At 38.9% G+C, this 19,011-nt stretch overlaps 1 protein-coding gene across 1 annotated transcript in view; it reads left to right on the top strand.

Moving 5' to 3' along the window:
* Positions 1-19,011, top strand: part of LOC133642959 (chondroadherin-like protein) — a 41,284-nt gene that overhangs the window by 10,335 nt on the left and 11,938 nt on the right. Inside the window, exons 2-4 of the mRNA XM_062037382.1 lie at positions 15,613-15,758; positions 16,185-16,423; positions 16,482-16,753. Coding sequence (XP_061893366.1) covers positions 15,613-15,758; positions 16,185-16,423; positions 16,482-16,753 — 657 coding nt within the window. The remainder of the gene's footprint in view (positions 1-15,612; positions 15,759-16,184; positions 16,424-16,481; positions 16,754-19,011) is intronic.

Raw genomic sequence — 19,011 nt, 5'->3', positions numbered from 1 at the left:
AGATGGTGGTCATATAAGGTGATGTAGATGAATGGAAGATAAAGAGTAGCAAGACACTTGTGATTTAGGGCTATATAAATAAACATTGATTGATTGATTGAAGATGGTGGTCATATAAGGTGATGTAGATGAATGGAAGATAAAGAGTAGCAAGATGGTGGTCATATAAGGTGATGTAGATGAATGGAAGATAAAGAGCAGCAAGATGGTGGTCATATAAGGTGATGTAGATGAATGGAAGATAAAGAGTAGCAAGACACTTGTGATTTAGGGCTATATAAATAAACATTGATTGATTGATTGAAGATGGTGGTCATATAAGGTGATGTTGATGAATGGAAGATAAAGAGTAGCAAGATGGTGGTCATATAAGGTGATGTAGATGAATGGAAGATAAAGAGTAGCAAGATGGTGGTCATATAAGGTGATGTTGATGAATGGAAGATAAAGAGTAGCAAGATGGTGGTCATATAAGGTGATGTAGATGAATGGAAGATAAGAGTAGCAAGATGGTGGTCATATAAGGTGATGTAGATGAATGGAAGATAAAGAGTAGCAAGATGGTGGTCATATAAGGTGATGTAGATGAATGGAAGATAAAGAGTAGCAAGATGGTGGTCATATAAGGTGATGTAGATGAATGGAAGATAAAGAGTAGCAAGATGGTGGTCATATAAGGTGATGTAGATGAATGGAAGATAAAGAGTAGCAAGATGGTGGTCATATAAGGTGATGTAGATGAATGGAAGATAAAGAGTAGCAAGATGGTGGTCATATAAGGTGATGTAGATGAATGGAAGATAAAGAGTAGCAAGATGGTGGTCATATAAGGTGATGTAGATGAATGGAAGATAAAGAGTAGCAAGATGGTGGTCATATAAGGTGATGTAGATGAATGGAAGATAAAGAGTAGCAAGATGGTGGTCATATAAGGTGATGTAGATGAATGGAAGATAAAGAGCAGCAAGATGGTGGTCATATAAGGTGATGTAGATGAATGGAAGATAAAGAGCAGCAAGATGGTGGTCATATAAGGTGATGTATATGAATGGAAGATAAAGAGTAGCAAGATGGTGGTCATATAAGGTGATGTAGATGAATGGAAGATAAAGAGCAGCAAGATGGTGGTCATATAAGGTGATGTATATGAATGGAAGATAAAGAGTAGCAAGATGGTGGTCATATAAGGTGATGTAGATGAATGGAAGATAAAGAGTAGCAAGATGGTGGTCATATAAGGTGATGTAGATGAATGGAAGATAAAGAGTAGCAAGATGGTGGTCATATAAGGTGATGTAGATGAATGGAAGATAAAGAGCAGCAAGATGGTGGTCATGTAAGGTGATGTTGATGAATGGAAGATAAAGAGTAGCAAGATGGTGGTCATATAAGGTGATGTAGATGAATGGAAGATAAAGAGTAGCAAGACACTTGTGATTTAGGGCTATATAAATAAACATTGATTGATTGATTGAAGATGGTGGTCATATAAGGTGATGTAGATGAATGGAAGATAAAGAGTAGCAAGATGGTGGTCATATAAGGTGATGTAGATGAATGGAAGATAAAGAGCAGCAAGATGGTGGTCATATAAGGTGATGTAGATGAATGGAAGATAAAGAGTAGCAAGATGGTGGTCATATAAGGTGATGTAGATGAATGGAAGATAAAGAGTAGCAAGACACTTGTGATTTAGGGCTATATAAATAAACATTGATTGATTGATTGAAGATGGTGGTCATATAAGGTGATGTTGATGAATGGAAGATAAAGAGTAGCAAGATGGTGGTCATATAAGGTGATGTAGATGAATGGAAGATAAAGAGTAGCAAGATGGTGGTCATATAAGGTGATGTTGATGAATGGAAGATAAAGAGTAGCAAGATGGTGGTCATATAAGGTGATGTAGATGAATGGAAGATAAAGAGTAGCAAGATGGTGGTCATATAAGGTGATGTAGATGAATGGAAGATAAAGAGTAGCAAGATGGTGGTCATATAAGGTGATGTAGATGAATGGAAGATAAAGAGTAGCAAGATGGTGGTCATATAAGGTGATGTAGATGAATGGAAGATAAAGAGTAGCAAGATGGTGGTCATATAAGGTGATGTTGATGAATGGAAGATAAAGAGTAGCAAGATGGTGGTCATATAAGGTGATGTAGATGAATGGAAGATAAAGAGTAGCAAGATGGTGGTCATATAAGGTGATGTAGATGAATGGAAGATAAAGAGTAGCAAGATGGTGGTCATATAAGGTGATGTAGATGAATGGAAGATAAAGAGTAGCAAGATGGTGGTCATATAAGGTGATGTAGATGAATGGAAGATAAAGAGTAGCAAGATGGTGGTCATATAAGGTGATGTTGATGAATGGAAGATAAAGAGTAGCAAGATGGTGGTCATATAAGGTGATGTAGATGAATGGAAGATAAAGAGTAGCAAGATGGTGGTCATATAAGGTGATGTAGATGAATGGAAGATAAAGAGCAGCAAGATGGTGGTCATATAAGGTGATGTAGATGAATGGAAGATAAAGAGTAGCAAGATGGTGGTCATATAAGGTGATGTAGATGAATGGAAGATAAAGAGTAGCAAGATGGTGGTCATATAAGGTGATGTAGATGAATGGAAGATAAAGAGCAGCAAGATGGTGGTCATATAAGGTGATGTTGATGAATGGAAGATAAAGAGTAGCAAGATGGTGGTCATATAAGGTGATGTAGATGAATGGAAGATAAAGAGTAGCAAGATGGTGGTCATATAAGGTGATGTAGATGAATGGAAGATAAAGAGTAGCAAGATGGTGGTCATATAAGGTGATGTAGATGAATGGAAGATAAAGAGTAGCAAGATGGTGGTCATATAAGGTGATGTAGATGAATGGAAGATAAAGAGTAGCAAGATGGTGGTCATATAAGGTGATGTTGATGAATGGAAGATAAAGAGTAGCAAGATGGTGGTCATATAAGGTGATGTAGATGAATGGAAGATAAAGAGCAGCAAGATGGTGGTCATATAAGGTGATGTTGATGAATGGAAGATAAAGAGTAGCAAGATGGTGGTCATATAAGGTGATGTAGATGAATGGAAGATAAAGAGTAGCAAGATGGTGGTCATATAAGGTGATGTAGATGAATGGAAGATAAAGAGTAGCAAGATGGTGGTCATATAAGGTGATGTAGATGAATGGAAGATAAAGAGTAGCAAGATGGTGGTCATATAAGGTGATGTTGATGAATGGAAGATAAAGAGTAGCAAGATGGTGGTCATATAAGGTGATGTAGATGAATGGAAGATAAAGAGCAGCAAGATGGTGGTCATATAAGGTGATGTTGATGAATGGAAGATAAAGAGTAGCAAGATGGTGGTCATATAAGGTGATGTAGATGAATGGAAGATAAAGAGTAGCAAGATGGTGGTCATATAAGGTGATGTAGATGAATGGAAGATAAAGAGTAGCAAGATGGTGGTCATATAAGGTGATGTAGATGAATGGAAGATAAAGAGTAGCAAGATGGTGGTCATATAAGGTGATGTATATGAATGGAAGATAAAGAGTAGCAAGATGGTGGTCATATAAGGTGATGTAGATGAATGGAAGATAAAGAGCAGCAAGATGGTGGTCATATAAGGTGATGTTGATGAATGGAAGATAAAGAGTAGCAAGATGGTGGTCATATAAGGTGATGTAGATGAATGGAAGATAAAGAGTAGCAAGATGGTGGTCATATAAGGTGATGTAGATGAATGGAAGATAAAGAGTAGCAAGATGGTGGTCATATAAGGTGATGTAGATGAATGGAAGATAAAGAGTAGCAAGATGGTGGTCATATAAGGTGATGTAGATGAATGGAAGATAAAGAGCAGCAAGATGGTGGTCATATAAGGTGATGTAGATGAATGGAAGATAAAGAGTAGCAAGATGGTGGTCATATAAGGTGATGTAGATGAATGGAAGATAAAGAGTAGCAAGACACTTGTGATTTAGGGCTATATAAATAAACATTGATTGATTGATTGAAGATGGTGGTCATATAAGGTGATGTTGATGAATGGAAGATAAAGAGTAGCAAGATGGTGGTCATATAAGGTGATGTAGATGAATGGAAGATAAAGAGTAGCAAGATGGTGGTCATATAAGGTGATGTAGATGAATGGAAGATAAAGAGCAGCAAGATGGTGGTCATATAAGGTGATGTAGATGAATGGAAGATAAAGAGTAGCAAGATGGTGGTCATATAAGGTGATGTAGATGAATGGAAGATAAAGAGTAGCAAGACACTTGTGATTTAGGGCTATATAAATAAACATTGATTGATTGATTGAAGATGGTGGTCATATAAGGTGATGTAGATGAATGGAAGATAAAGAGTAGCAAGATGGTGGTCATATAAGGTGATGTAGATGAATGGAAGATAAAGAGCAGCAAGATGGTGGTCATATAAGGTGATGTAGATGAATGGAAGATAAAGAGTAGCAAGATGGTGGTCATATAAGGTGATGTAGATGAATGGAAGATAAAGAGTAGCAAGACACTTGTGATTTAGGGCTATATAAATAAACATTGATTGATTGATTGAAGATGGTGGTCATATAAGGTGATGTTGATGAATGGAAGATAAAGAGTAGCAAGATGGTGGTCATATAAGGTGATGTAGATGAATGGAAGATAAAGAGTAGCAAGATGGTGGTCATATAAGGTGATGTAGATGAATGGAAGATAAAGAGTAGCAAGATGGTGGTCATATAAGGTGATGTTGATGAATGGAAGATAAAGAGTAGCAAGATGGTGGTCATATAAGGTGATGTAGATGAATGGAAGATAAAGAGTAGCAAGATGGTGGTCATATAAGGTGATGTAGATGAATGGAAGATAAAGAGTAGCAAGATGGTGGTCATATAAGGTGATGTAGATGAATGGAAGATAAAGAGTAGCAAGATGGTGGTCATATAAGGTGATGTAGATGAATGGAAGATAAAGAGTAGCAAGATGGTGGTCATATAAGGTGATGTAGATGAATGGAAGATAAAGAGTAGCAAGATGGTGGTCATATAAGGTGATGTTGATGAATGGAAGATAAAGAGTAGCAAGATGGTGGTCATATAAGGTGATGTAGATGAATGGAAGATAAAGAGTAGCAAGATGGTGGTCATATAAGGTGATGTAGATGAATGGAAGATAAAGAGTAGCAAGATGGTGGTCATATAAGGTGATGTAGATGAATGGAAGATAAAGAGTAGCAAGATGGTGGTCATATAAGGTGATGTAGATGAATGGAAGATAAAGAGTAGCAAGATGGTGGTCATATAAGGTGATGTTGATGAATGGAAGATAAAGAGTAGCAAGATGGTGGTCATATAAGGTGATGTAGATGAATGGAAGATAAAGAGTAGCAAGATGGTGGTCATATAAGGTGATGTAGATGAATGGAAGATAAAGAGTAGCAAGATGGTGGTCATATAAGGTGATGTAGATGAATGGAAGATAAAGAGCAGCAAGATGGTGGTCATATAAGGTGATGTTGATGAATGGAAGATAAAGAGTAGCAAGATGGTGGTCATATAAGGTGATGTAGATGAATGGAAGATAAAGAGTAGCAAGATGGTGGTCATATAAGGTGATGTAGATGAATGGAAGATAAAGAGTAGCAAGATGGTGGTCATATAAGGTGATGTAGATGAATGGAAGATAAAGAGTAGCAAGATGGTGGTCATATAAGGTGATGTTGATGAATGGAAGATAAAGAGTAGCAAGATGGTGGTCATATAAGGTGATGTAGATGAATGGAAGATAAAGAGCAGCAAGATGGTGGTCATATAAGGTGATGTTGATGAATGGAAGATAAAGAGTAGCAAGATGGTGGTCATATAAGGTGATGTAGATGAATGGAAGATAAAGAGTAGCAAGATGGTGGTCATATAAGGTGATGTAGATGAATGGAAGATAAAGAGTAGCAAGATGGTGGTCATATAAGGTGATGTAGATGAATGGAAGATAAAGAGTAGCAAGATGGTGGTCATATAAGGTGATGTAGATGAATGGAAGATAAAGAGTAGCAAGATGGTGGTCATATAAGGTGATGTAGATGAATGGAAGATAAAGAGTAGCAAGATGGTGGTCATATAAGGTGATGTAGATGAATGGAAGATAAAGAGTAGCAAGATGGTGGTCATATAAGGTGATGTAGATGAATGGAAGATAAAGAGCAGCAAGATGGTGGTCATATAAGGTGATGTAGATGAATGGAAGATAAAGAGTAGCAAGATGGTGGTCATATAAGGTGATGTAGATGAATGGAAGATAAAGAGTAGCAAGATGGTGGTCATATAAGGTGATGTAGATGAATGGAAGATAAAGAGTAGCAAGACACTTGTGATTTAGGGCTATATAAATAAACATTGATTGATTGATTGAAGATGGTGGTCATATAAGGTGATGTTGATGAATGGAAGATAAAGAGTAGCAAGATGGTGGTCATATAAGGTGATGTAGATGAATGGAAGATAAAGAGTAGCAAGATGGTGGTCATATAAGGTGATGTAGATGAATGGAAGATAAAGAGTAGCAAGATGGTGGTCATATAAGGTGATGTAGATGAATGGAAGATAAAGAGTAGCAAGATGGTGGTCATATAAGGTGATGTTGATGAATGGAAGATAAAGAGTAGCAAGATGGTGGTCATATAAGGTGATGTAGATGAATGGAAGATAAAGAGCAGCAAGATGGTGGTCATATAAGGTGATGTTGATGAATGGAAGATAAAGAGTAGCAAGATGGTGGTCATATAAGGTGATGTTGATGAATGGAAGATAAAGAGTAGCAAGATGGTGGTCATATAAGGTGATGTAGATGAATGGAAGATAAAGAGTAGCAAGATGGTGGTCATATAAGGTGATGTATATGAATGGAAGATAAAGAGTAGCAAGATGGTGGTCATATAAGGTGATGTAGATGAATGGAAGATAAAGAGCAGCAAGATGGTGGTCATGTAAGGTGATGTTGATGAATGGAAGATAAAGAGTAGCAAGATGGTGGTCATATAAGGTGATGTAGATGAATGGAAGATAAAGAGTAGCAAGATGGTGGTCATATAAGGTGATGTAGATGAATGGAAGATAAAGAGTAGCAAGATGGTGGTCATATAAGGTGATGTAGATGAATGGAAGATAAAGAGTAGCAAGATGGTGGTCATATAAGGTGATGTAGATGAATGGAAGATAAAGAGTAGCAAGATGGTGGTCATATAAGGTGATGTAGATGAATGGAAGATAAAGAGTAGCAAGATGGTGGTCATATAAGGTGATGTAGATGAATGGAAGATAAAGAGTAGCAAGATGGTGGTCATATAAGGTGATGTAGATGAATGGAAGATAAAGAGTAGCAAGATGGTGGTCATATAAGGTGATGTAGATGAATGGAAGATAAAGAGTAGCAAGATGGTGGTCATATAAGGTGATGTAGATGAATGGAAGATAAAGAGCAGCAAGATGGTGGTCATATAAGGTGATGTAGATGAATGGAAGATAAAGAGCAGCAAGATGGTGGTCATATAAGGTGATGTATATGAATGGAAGATAAAGAGTAGCAAGATGGTGGTCATATAAGGTGATGTAGATGAATGGAAGATAAAGAGCAGCAAGATGGTGGTCATATAAGGTGATGTATATGAATGAAGATAAAGAGTAGCAAGATGGTGGTCATATAAGGTGATGTAGATGAATGGAAGATAAAGAGTAGCAAGATGGTGGTCATATAAGGTGATGTAGATGAATGGAAGATAAAGAGCAGCAAGATGGTGGTCATATAAGGTGATGTAGATGAATGGAAGATAAAGAGTAGCAAGATGGTGGTCATATAAGGTGATGTAGATGAATGGAAGATAAAGAGTAGCAAGATGGTGGTCATATAAGGTGATGTAGATGAATGGAAGATAAAGAGCAGCAAGATGGTGGTCATATAAGGTGATGTAGATGAATGGAAGATAAAGAGTAGCAAGATGGTGGTCATATAAGGTGATGTAGATGAATGGAAGATAAAGAGTAGCAAGACACTTGTGATTTAGGGCTATATAAATAAACATTGATTGATTGATTGAAGATGGTGGTCATATAAGGTGATGTAGATGAATGGAAGATAAAGAGTAGCAAGATGGTGGTCATATAAGGTGATGTAGATGAATGGAAGATAAAGAGCAGCAAGATGGTGGTCATATAAGGTGATGTAGATGAATGGAAGATAAAGAGTAGCAAGATGGTGGTCATATAAGGTGATGTAGATGAATGGAAGATAAAGAGTAGCAAGACACTTGTGATTTAGGGCTATATAAATAAACATTGATTGATTGATTGAAGATGGTGGTCATATAAGGTGATGTTGATGAATGGAAGATAAAGAGTAGCAAGATGGTGGTCATATAAGGTGATGTAGATGAATGGAAGATAAAGAGTAGCAAGATGGTGGTCATATAAGGTGATGTTGATGAATGGAAGATAAAGAGTAGCAAGATGGTGGTCATATAAGGTGATGTAGATGAATGGAAGATAAAGAGTAGCAAGATGGTGGTCATATAAGGTGATGTAGATGAATGGAAGATAAAGAGTAGCAAGATGGTGGTCATATAAGGTGATGTAGATGAATGGAAGATAAAGAGTAGCAAGATGGTGGTCATATAAGGTGATGTAGATGAATGGAAGATAAAGAGTAGCAAGATGGTGGTCATATAAGGTGATGTAGATGAATGGAAGATAAAGAGTAGCAAGATGGTGGTCATATAAGGTGATGTAGATGAATGGAAGATAAAGAGTAGCAAGATGGTGGTCATATAAGGTGATGTAGATGAATGGAAGATAAAGAGTAGCAAGATGGTGGTCATATAAGGTGATGTAGATGAATGGAAGATAAAGAGTAGCAAGATGGTGGTCATATAAGGTGATGTAGATGAATGGAAGATAAAGAGTAGCAAGATGGTGGTCATATAAGGTGATGTAGATGAATGGAAGATAAAGAGCAGCAAGATGGTGGTCATATAAGGTGATGTAGATGAATGGAAGATAAAGAGCAGCAAGATGGTGGTCATATAAGGTGATGTATATGAATGGAAGATAAAGAGTAGCAAGATGGTGGTCATATAAGGTGATGTAGATGAATGGAAGATAAAGAGCAGCAAGATGGTGGTCATATAAGGTGATGTATATGAATGGAAGATAAAGAGTAGCAAGATGGTGGTCATATAAGGTGATGTAGATGAATGGAAGATAAAGAGTAGCAAGATGGTGGTCATATAAGGTGATGTAGATGAATGGAAGATAAAGAGCAGCAAGATGGTGGTCATATAAGGTGATGTATATGAATGGAAGATAAAGAGTAGCAAGATGGTGGTCATATAAGGTGATGTAGATGAATGGAAGATAAAGAGTAGCAAGATGGTGGTCATATAAGGTGATGTAGATGAATGGAAGATAAAGAGTAGCAAGATGGTGGTCATATAAGGTGATGTAGATGAATGGAAGATAAAGAGCAGCAAGATGGTGGTCATGTAAGGTGATGTTGATGAATGGAAGATAAAGAGTAGCAAGATGGTGGTCATATAAGGTGATGTAGATGAATGGAAGATAAAGAGTAGCAAGACACTTGTGATTTAGGGCTATATAAATAAACATTGATTGATTGATTGAAGATGGTGGTCATATAAGGTGATGTAGATGAATGGAAGATAAAGAGTAGCAAGATGGTGGTCATATAAGGTGATGTAGATGAATGGAAGATAAAGAGCAGCAAGATGGTGGTCATATAAGGTGATGTAGATGAATGGAAGATAAAGAGCAGCAAGATGGTGGTCATATAAGGTGATGTAGATGAATGGAAGATAAAGAGCAGCAAGATGGTGGTCATATAAGGTGATGTAGATGAATGGAAGATAAAGAGTAGCAAGATGGTGGTCATATAAGGTGATGTAGATGAATGGAAGATAAAGAGTAGCAAGACACTTGTGATTTAGGGCTATATAAATAAACATTGATTGATTGATTGAAGATGGTGGTCATATAAGGTGATGTTGATGAATGGAAGATAAAGAGTAGCAAGATGGTGGTCATATAAGGTGATGTAGATGAATGGAAGATAAAGAGTAGCAAGATGGTGGTCATATAAGGTGATGTTGATGAATGGAAGATAAAGAGTAGCAAGATGGTGGTCATATAAGGTGATGTAGATGAATGGAAGATAAAGAGTAGCAAGATGGTGGTCATATAAGGTGATGTAGATGAATGGAAGATAAAGAGTAGCAAGATGGTGGTCATATAAGGTGATGTAGATGAATGGAAGATAAAGAGTAGCAAGATGGTGGTCATATAAGGTGATGTAGATGAATGGAAGATAAAGAGTAGCAAGATGGTGGTCATATAAGGTGATGTAGATGAATGGAAGATAAAGAGTAGCAAGATGGTGGTCATATAAGGTGATGTTGATGAATGGAAGATAAAGAGTAGCAAGATGGTGGTCATATAAGGTGATGTAGATGAATGGAAGATAAAGAGTAGCAAGATGGTGGTCATATAAGGTGATGTAGATGAATGGAAGATAAAGAGTAGCAAGATGGTGGTCATATAAGGTGATGTAGATGAATGGAAGATAAAGAGTAGCAAGATGGTGGTCATATAAGGTGATGTAGATGAATGGAAGATAAAGAGTAGCAAGATGGTGGTCATATAAGGTGATGTTGATGAATGGAAGATAAAGAGTAGCAAGATGGTGGTCATATAAGGTGATGTAGATGAATGGAAGATAAAGAGTAGCAAGATGGTGGTCATATAAGGTGATGTAGATGAATGGAAGATAAAGAGCAGCAAGATGGTGGTCATATAAGGTGATGTAGATGAATGGAAGATAAAGAGTAGCAAGATGGTGGTCATATAAGGTGATGTAGATGAATGGAAGATAAAGAGTAGCAAGATGGTGGTCATATAAGGTGATGTAGATGAATGGAAGATAAAGAGCAGCAAGATGGTGGTCATATAAGGTGATGTTGATGAATGGAAGATAAAGAGTAGCAAGATGGTGGTCATATAAGGTGATGTAGATGAATGGAAGATAAAGAGTAGCAAGATGGTGGTCATATAAGGTGATGTAGATGAATGGAAGATAAAGAGTAGCAAGATGGTGGTCATATAAGGTGATGTAGATGAATGGAAGATAAAGAGTAGCAAGATGGTGGTCATATAAGGTGATGTAGATGAATGGAAGATAAAGAGTAGCAAGATGGTGGTCATATAAGGTGATGTTGATGAATGGAAGATAAAGAGTAGCAAGATGGTGGTCATATAAGGTGATGTAGATGAATGGAAGATAAAGAGCAGCAAGATGGTGGTCATATAAGGTGATGTTGATGAATGGAAGATAAAGAGTAGCAAGATGGTGGTCATATAAGGTGATGTAGATGAATGGAAGATAAAGAGTAGCAAGATGGTGGTCATATAAGGTGATGTAGATGAATGGAAGATAAAGAGTAGCAAGATGGTGGTCATATAAGGTGATGTAGATGAATGGAAGATAAAGAGTAGCAAGATGGTGGTCATATAAGGTGATGTTGATGAATGGAAGATAAAGAGTAGCAAGATGGTGGTCATATAAGGTGATGTAGATGAATGGAAGATAAAGAGCAGCAAGATGGTGGTCATATAAGGTGATGTTGATGAATGGAAGATAAAGAGTAGCAAGATGGTGGTCATATAAGGTGATGTAGATGAATGGAAGATAAAGAGCAGCAAGATGGTGGTCATATAAGGTGATGTTGATGAATGGAAGATAAAGAGTAGCAAGATGGTGGTCATATAAGGTGATGTAGATGAATGGAAGATAAAGAGTAGCAAGATGGTGGTCATATAAGGTGATGTAGATGAATGGAAGATAAAGAGTAGCAAGATGGTGGTCATATAAGGTGATGTAGATGAATGGAAGATAAAGAGTAGCAAGATGGTGGTCATATAAGGTGATGTTGATGAATGGAAGATAAAGAGTAGCAAGATGGTGGTCATATAAGGTGATGTAGATGAATGGAAGATAAAGAGCAGCAAGATGGTGGTCATATAAGGTGATGTTGATGAATGGAAGATAAAGAGTAGCAAGATGGTGGTCATATAAGGTGATGTAGATGAATGGAAGATAAAGAGTAGCAAGATGGTGGTCATATAAGGTGATGTAGATGAATGGAAGATAAAGAGTAGCAAGATGGTGGTCATATAAGGTGATGTATATGAATGGAAGATAAAGAGTAGCAAGATGGTGGTCATATAAGGTGATGTAGATGAATGGAAGATAAAGAGCAGCAAGATGGTGGTCATATAAGGTGATGTTGATGAATGGAAGATAAAGAGTAGCAAGATGGTGGTCATATAAGGTGATGTAGATGAATGGAAGATAAAGAGTAGCAAGATGGTGGTCATATAAGGTGATGTAGATGAATGGAAGATAAAGAGTAGCAAGATGGTGGTCATATAAGGTGATGTAGATGAATGGAAGATAAAGAGTAGCAAGATGGTGGTCATATAAGGTGATGTAGATGAATGGAAGATAAAGAGTAGCAAGACACTTGTGATTTAGGGCTATATAAATAAACATTGATTGATTGATTGAAGATGGTGGTCATATAAGGTGATGTTGATGAATGGAAGATAAAGAGTAGCAAGATGGTGGTCATATAAGGTGATGTAGATGAATGGAAGATAAAGAGCAGCAAGATGGTGGTCATATAAGGTGATGTAGATGAATGGAAGATAAAGAGTAGCAAGATGGTGGTCATATAAGGTGATGTAGATGAATGGAAGATAAAGAGCAGCAGATGGTGGTCATATAAGGTGATGTAGATGAATGGAAGATAAAGAGTAGCAAGATGGTGGTCATATAAGGTGATGTAGATGAATGGAAGATAAAGAGTAGCAAGACACTTGTGATTTAGGGCTATATAAATAAACATTGATTGATTGATTGAAGATGGTGGTCATATAAGGTGATGTAGATGAATGGAAGATAAAGAGTAGCAAGATGGTGGTCATATAAGGTGATGTAGATGAATGGAAGATAAAGAGTAGCAAGATGGTGGTCATATAAGGTGATGTAGATGAATGGAAGATAAAGAGCAGCAAGATGGTGGTCATATAAGGTGATGTAGATGAATGGAAGATAAAGAGTAGCAAGATGGTGGTCATATAAGGTGATGTAGATGAATGGAAGATAAAGAGCAGCAAGATGGTGGTCATATAAGGTGATGTAGATGAATGGAAGATAAAGAGCAGCAAGATGGTGGTCATATAAGGTGATGTAGATGAATGGAAGATAAAGAGTAGCAAGATGGTGGTCATATAAGGTGATGTAGATGAATGGAAGATAAAGAGTAGCAAGATGGTGGTCATATAAGGTGATGTAGATGAATGGAAGATAAAGAGTAGCAAGATGGTGGTCATATAAGGTGATGTAGATGAATGGAAGATAAAGAGTAGCAAGATGGTGGTCATATAAGGTGATGTAGATGAATGGAAGATAAAGAGTAGCAAGATGGTGGTCATATAAGGTGATGTTGATGAATGGAAGATAAAGAGTAGCAAGATGGTGGTCATATAAGGTGATGTAGATGAATGGAAGATAAAGAGCAGCAAGATGGTGGTCATATAAGGTGATGTTGATGAATGGAAGATAAAGAGTAGCAAGATGGTGGTCATATAAGGTGATGTAGATGAATGGAAGATAAAGAGTAGCAAGATGGTGGTCATATAAGGTGATGTAGATGAATGGAAGATAAAGAGTAGCAAGATGGTGGTCATATAAGGTGATGTAGATGAATGGAAGATAAAGAGTAGCAAGACACTTGTGATTTAGGGCTATATAAATAAACATTGATTGATTGATTGAAGATGGTGGTCATATAAGGTGATGTTGATGAATGGAAGATAAAGAGTAGCAAGATGGTGGTCATATAAGGTGATGTAGATGAATGGAAGATAAAGAGTAGCAAGATGGTGGTCATATAAGGTGATGTAGATGAATGGAAGATAAAGAGTAGCAAGATGGTGGTCATATAAGGTGATGTAGATGAATGGAAGATAAAGAGTAGCAAGATGGTGGTCATATAAGGTGATGTAGATGAATGGAAGATAAAGAGTAGCAAGATGGTGGTCATATAAGGTGATGTAGATGAATGGAAGATAAAGAGTAGCAAGATGGTGGTCATATAAGGTGATGTAGATGAATGGAAGATAAAGAGTAGCAAGATGGTGGTCATATAAGGTGATGTAGATGAATGGAAGATAAAGAGCAGCAAGATGGTGGTCATATAAGGTGATGTAGATGAATGGAAGATAAAGAGTAGCAAGATGGTGGTCATATAAGGTGATGTAGATGAATGGAAGATAAAGAGTAGCAAGATGGTGGTCATATAAGGTGATGTAGATGAATGGAAGATAAAGAGTAGCAAGACACTTGTGATTTAGGGCTATATAAATAAACATTGATTGATTGATTGAAGATGGTGGTCATATAAGGTGATGTTGATGAATGGAAGATAAAGAGTAGCAAGATGGTGGTCATATAAGGTGATGTAGATGAATGGAAGATAAAGAGTAGCAAGATGGTGGTCATATAAGGTGATGTAGATGAATGGAAGATAAAGAGTAGCAAGATGGTGGTCATATAAGGTGATGTAGATGAATGGAAGATAAAGAGTAGCAAGATGGTGGTCATATAAGGTGATGTTGATGAATGGAAGATAAAGAGTAGCAAGATGGTGGTCATATAAGGTGATGTAGATGAATGGAAGATAAAGAGCAGCAAGATGGTGGTCATATAAGGTGATGTTGATGAATGGAAGATAAAGAGTAGCAAGATGGTGGTCATATAAGGTGATGTTGATGAATGGAAGATAAAGAGTAGCAAGATGGTGGTCATATAAGGTGATGTAGATGAATGGAAGATAAAGAGTAGCAAGATGGTGGTCATATAAGGTGATGTATATGAATGGAAGATAAAGAGTAGCAAGATGGTGGTCATATAAGGTGATGTAGATGAATGGAAGATAAAGAGCAGCAAGATGGTGGTCATGTAAGGTGATGTTGATGAATGGAAGATAAAGAGTAGCAAGATGGTGGTCATATAAGGTGATGTAGATGAATGGAAGATAAAGAGTAGCAAGATGGTGGTCATATAAGGTGATGTAGATGAATGGAAGATAAAGAGTAGCAAGATGGTGGTCATATAAGGTGATGTAGATGAATGGAAGATAAAGAGTAGCAAGATGGTGGTCATATAAGGTGATGTAGATGAATGGAAGATAAAGAGTAGCAAGATGGTGGTCATATAAGGTGATGTAGATGAATGGAAGATAAAGAGTAGCAAGATGGTGGTCATATAAGGTGATGTAGATGAATGGAAGATAAAGAGTAGCAAGATGGTGGTCATATAAGGTGATGTAGATGAATGGAAGATAAAGAGCAGCAAGATGGTGGTCATATAAGGTGAGAAGTAGTATAAGAGTAGTCATGTGAAAGTTTGAGTGATGCTGCAAATAAAAGATGAATGAAAACATCTCCATGTTTGATAAAGTGTGTTGCTCTGCTCATTCAGGGCCTGCACAAGCTGAAGTGGCTCAGCCTGAGTCGTAACTCCATCAACAACTTGGCCCCTGAGGCCTTTGCCAGCCTGTCGGCCCTCAGGCGCCTCAGTCTGGACCACAACCAGCTGCAGTTCTTCCCCACGCAGGCCATGAGCAGGTAGGAACTTCATTTTCATCACAACATATTATTGGAACTCATTCATTTCACTTTCATATATATATATATATATATATATATATATATATATATATATATATATATATATATATATATATATATATATATATATATATATATATATATATATATATATATATATATATATGTATATATATATATATATATATATATATATATGTATATGTATATATGTATATGTATATATATATATATAGTTTTTAAAACATGAGTAGACAGCATGTGGCTGACATAAAGAGAAGATTTCAACAAATGTGTTTTGGAGTCTGCAGATTCATTTTTCCTACACATGACTATAAAATCAAAGTTCTTGCAAGGTGCATCTTCCTGTGCATGGACCTCACATTCCTCCCCACAACTTGACATGGTTTTGGCACCTTCCAGAGCCCGTGAGGTGACCCGTCTGGACATGAGCCACAACCCCATGGTCTACCTGGGTGAAGAGTCCGTCTCCATGGCCAAGCTCACACACCTGTACCTGGACCACATGTCCCTGCAGGACCTCTCAGAGCAGGCCTTGTCCCAGGCCCCCATGCTCTCCCACTTGGACCTGAGCCACAACCAGCTGCGCTACCTGGACCCTCTCTCGGGCCCCAACAACCTGGCCAGCCTCAACCTGACAGGTACGCTGTGACGTGTGGAGCCCAGCAGGTGTCTTCATCTTCTCCACGCTCCCTCCAGCCAACCCCGTCTACTGCAGCTGCTACATGCGGCCCCTGAGGACCTGGGCCAGCCAGGCCGCCGTCCGGCTGCTGGGGGCCTGTGTCGGACCGCCTCACCTGTCCGACGAGCCGCTGGCAGCCGTGGCTGCCGCCGACATGCGTTGCCGCAGCAACGGGGACCAGCTGAAGGAGGAGTTTGAGGAGGAGGAGGGGATGGTGGGCGGTGGCACACCGACACCTGTGGCAAAGACCAAGGGCCACGTCAGATGTCCCCTGAACTGCCACTGTCATGTGAGTCCCAGTATCAGACCACCCATCTGAAATCTGTCCTGCAGTGTTTACTTGTGTGTGTGATATCATGTGCGATACGAGCAGTCCTGCAGTGTGTCTACTTGTGTGTGATATCATGTGCGATACGAGCAGTCCTGCAGTGTGTCTACTTGTGTGTGATATCATGTGCGATACGAGCAGTCCTGCAGTGTGTCTACTTGTGTGTGATATCATGTGCGATACGAACAGTCCTGCAGTGTGTCTACTTGTGTTTGATGTCATGTGCGATACAAGCAGTCCTGCAGTGTGTCTACTTGTGTGTGATATCATGTGCAATACGAGCAGTCCTGCAGTGTGTCTACTTGTGTGTGATATCATGTGCCATACAAGCGGCCCTGCAGGTGTTTACTTGTGTGTGATATCATGTGCCATACAAGCGCTCCTGCAGCGTGTCTACTTGTGTGTGATATCATGTGCCATACAAGCGCTCCTGCAGGTGTTTACTTGTGTGTGATATCATGTGCCATACAAGCAGTCCTGCAGGTGTTTACTTGTGTGTGATATCATGTGCCATACAAGCGCTCCTGCAGCGTGTCTACTTGTGTGTGATATCATGTGCCATACAAGCGGTCCTGCAGCGTGTCTACTTGTGTGTGATATCATGTGCCATACAAGCGGCCCTGCAGGTGTTTACTTGTGTGTGATATCATGTGCCATACAAGCAGTCCTGCAGGTGTTTACTTGTGTGTGATATCATGTGCCATACAAGCAGTCCTGCAGGTGTTTACTTGTGTGTGATATCATGTGCCATACAAGCGCTCCTGCAGCGTGTCTACTTGTGTGTGATATCATGTGCCATACAAGCGGCCCTGCAGGTGTTTACTTGTGTGTGATATCATGTGCCATACAAGCGGCCCTGCAGGTGTTTACTTGTGTGTGATATCATGTGCCATACAAGCGGCCCTGCAGGTGTTTACTTGTGTGTGATATCATGTGCCATACAAGCAGTCCTGCAGGTGTTTACTTGTGTGTGATATCATGTGCCATACAAGCAGTCCTGCAGGTGTTTACTTGTGTGTGATATCATGTGCCATACAAGCGGCCCTGCAGCGTGTCTACTTGTGTGTGATATCATGTGCCATACAAGCGGCCCTGCAGGTGTTTACTTGTGTGTGATATCATGTGCGATACAAGCAGTCCTGCAGGTGTTTACTTGTGTGTGATATCATGTGCCATACAAGCGGCCCTGCAGGTGTTTACTTGTGTGTGATATCATGTGCGATACAAGCAGTCCTGCAGGTGTTTACTTGTGTGTGATATCATGTGCCATACAAGCGGCCCTGCAGGTGTTTACTTGTGTGTGATATCATGTGCCATACAAGCGGCCCTGCAGGTGTTTACTTGTGTGTGATATCATGTGCGATACAAGCAGTCCTGCAGGTGTTTACTTGTGTGTGATATCATGTGCCATACAAGCAGTCCTGCAGGTGTTTACTTGTGTGTGATATCATGTGCCATACAAGCGGTCCTGCAGCGTGTCTACTTGTGTGTGATATCATGTGCCATACAAGCGGCCCTGCAGGTGTTTACTTGTGTGTGATATCATGTGCCATACAAGCGGCCCTGCAGGTGTTTACTTGTGTGTGATATCATGTGCCATACAAGCGGCCCTGCAGGTGTTTACTTGTGTGTGATATCATGTGCGATACAAGCAGTCCTGCAGGTGTTTACTTGTGTGTGATATCATGTGCCATACAAGCGGCCCTGCAGGTGTTTACTTGTGTGTGATATCATGTGCCATACAAGCAGTCCTGCAGGTGTTTACTTGTGTGTGATATCATGTGCGATACAAGCAGTCCTGCAGCGTGTCTACTTGTGTGTGATATCATGTGCGATACAAGCAGTCCTGCAGCGTGTCTACTTGTGTGTGATATCATGTGCGATACAAGCAGTCCTGCAGCGTGTCTACTTGTGTGTGATCATCATCGGCAGTCACTCGTAGTGGAGTATGACTGTCCTCAGAATGGATGGGTTCCCATTCGGGAGGTGTGATATCATGTACGATACAAGCAGGCCTACAGAGTGTTTACTTGTGAGGGATATGATGTGCGATACAGCATGTTTACTTGTGAGTAATATCATGTGTGATACAGCGTGTTGACTTGTGAGTGATATGATGTGCGATACAGCATGTTTACTTGTGAGTAATATCATGTGTGATATAGCGTGTTGACTTGTGAGTGATATGATGTGCGATCCAGCGTGTTTACTTGTGAGTA

This window comes from Entelurus aequoreus, linkage group LG25 (genome assembly GCF_033978785.1).
Source record: "Entelurus aequoreus isolate RoL-2023_Sb linkage group LG25, RoL_Eaeq_v1.1, whole genome shotgun sequence".
NCBI lineage: Eukaryota > Metazoa > Chordata > Actinopteri > Syngnathiformes > Syngnathidae > Entelurus > Entelurus aequoreus.
The sequence above is the reverse complement of the archived record's forward strand: the minus strand, read 5'-3'. Positions and strand labels throughout refer to the sequence as shown.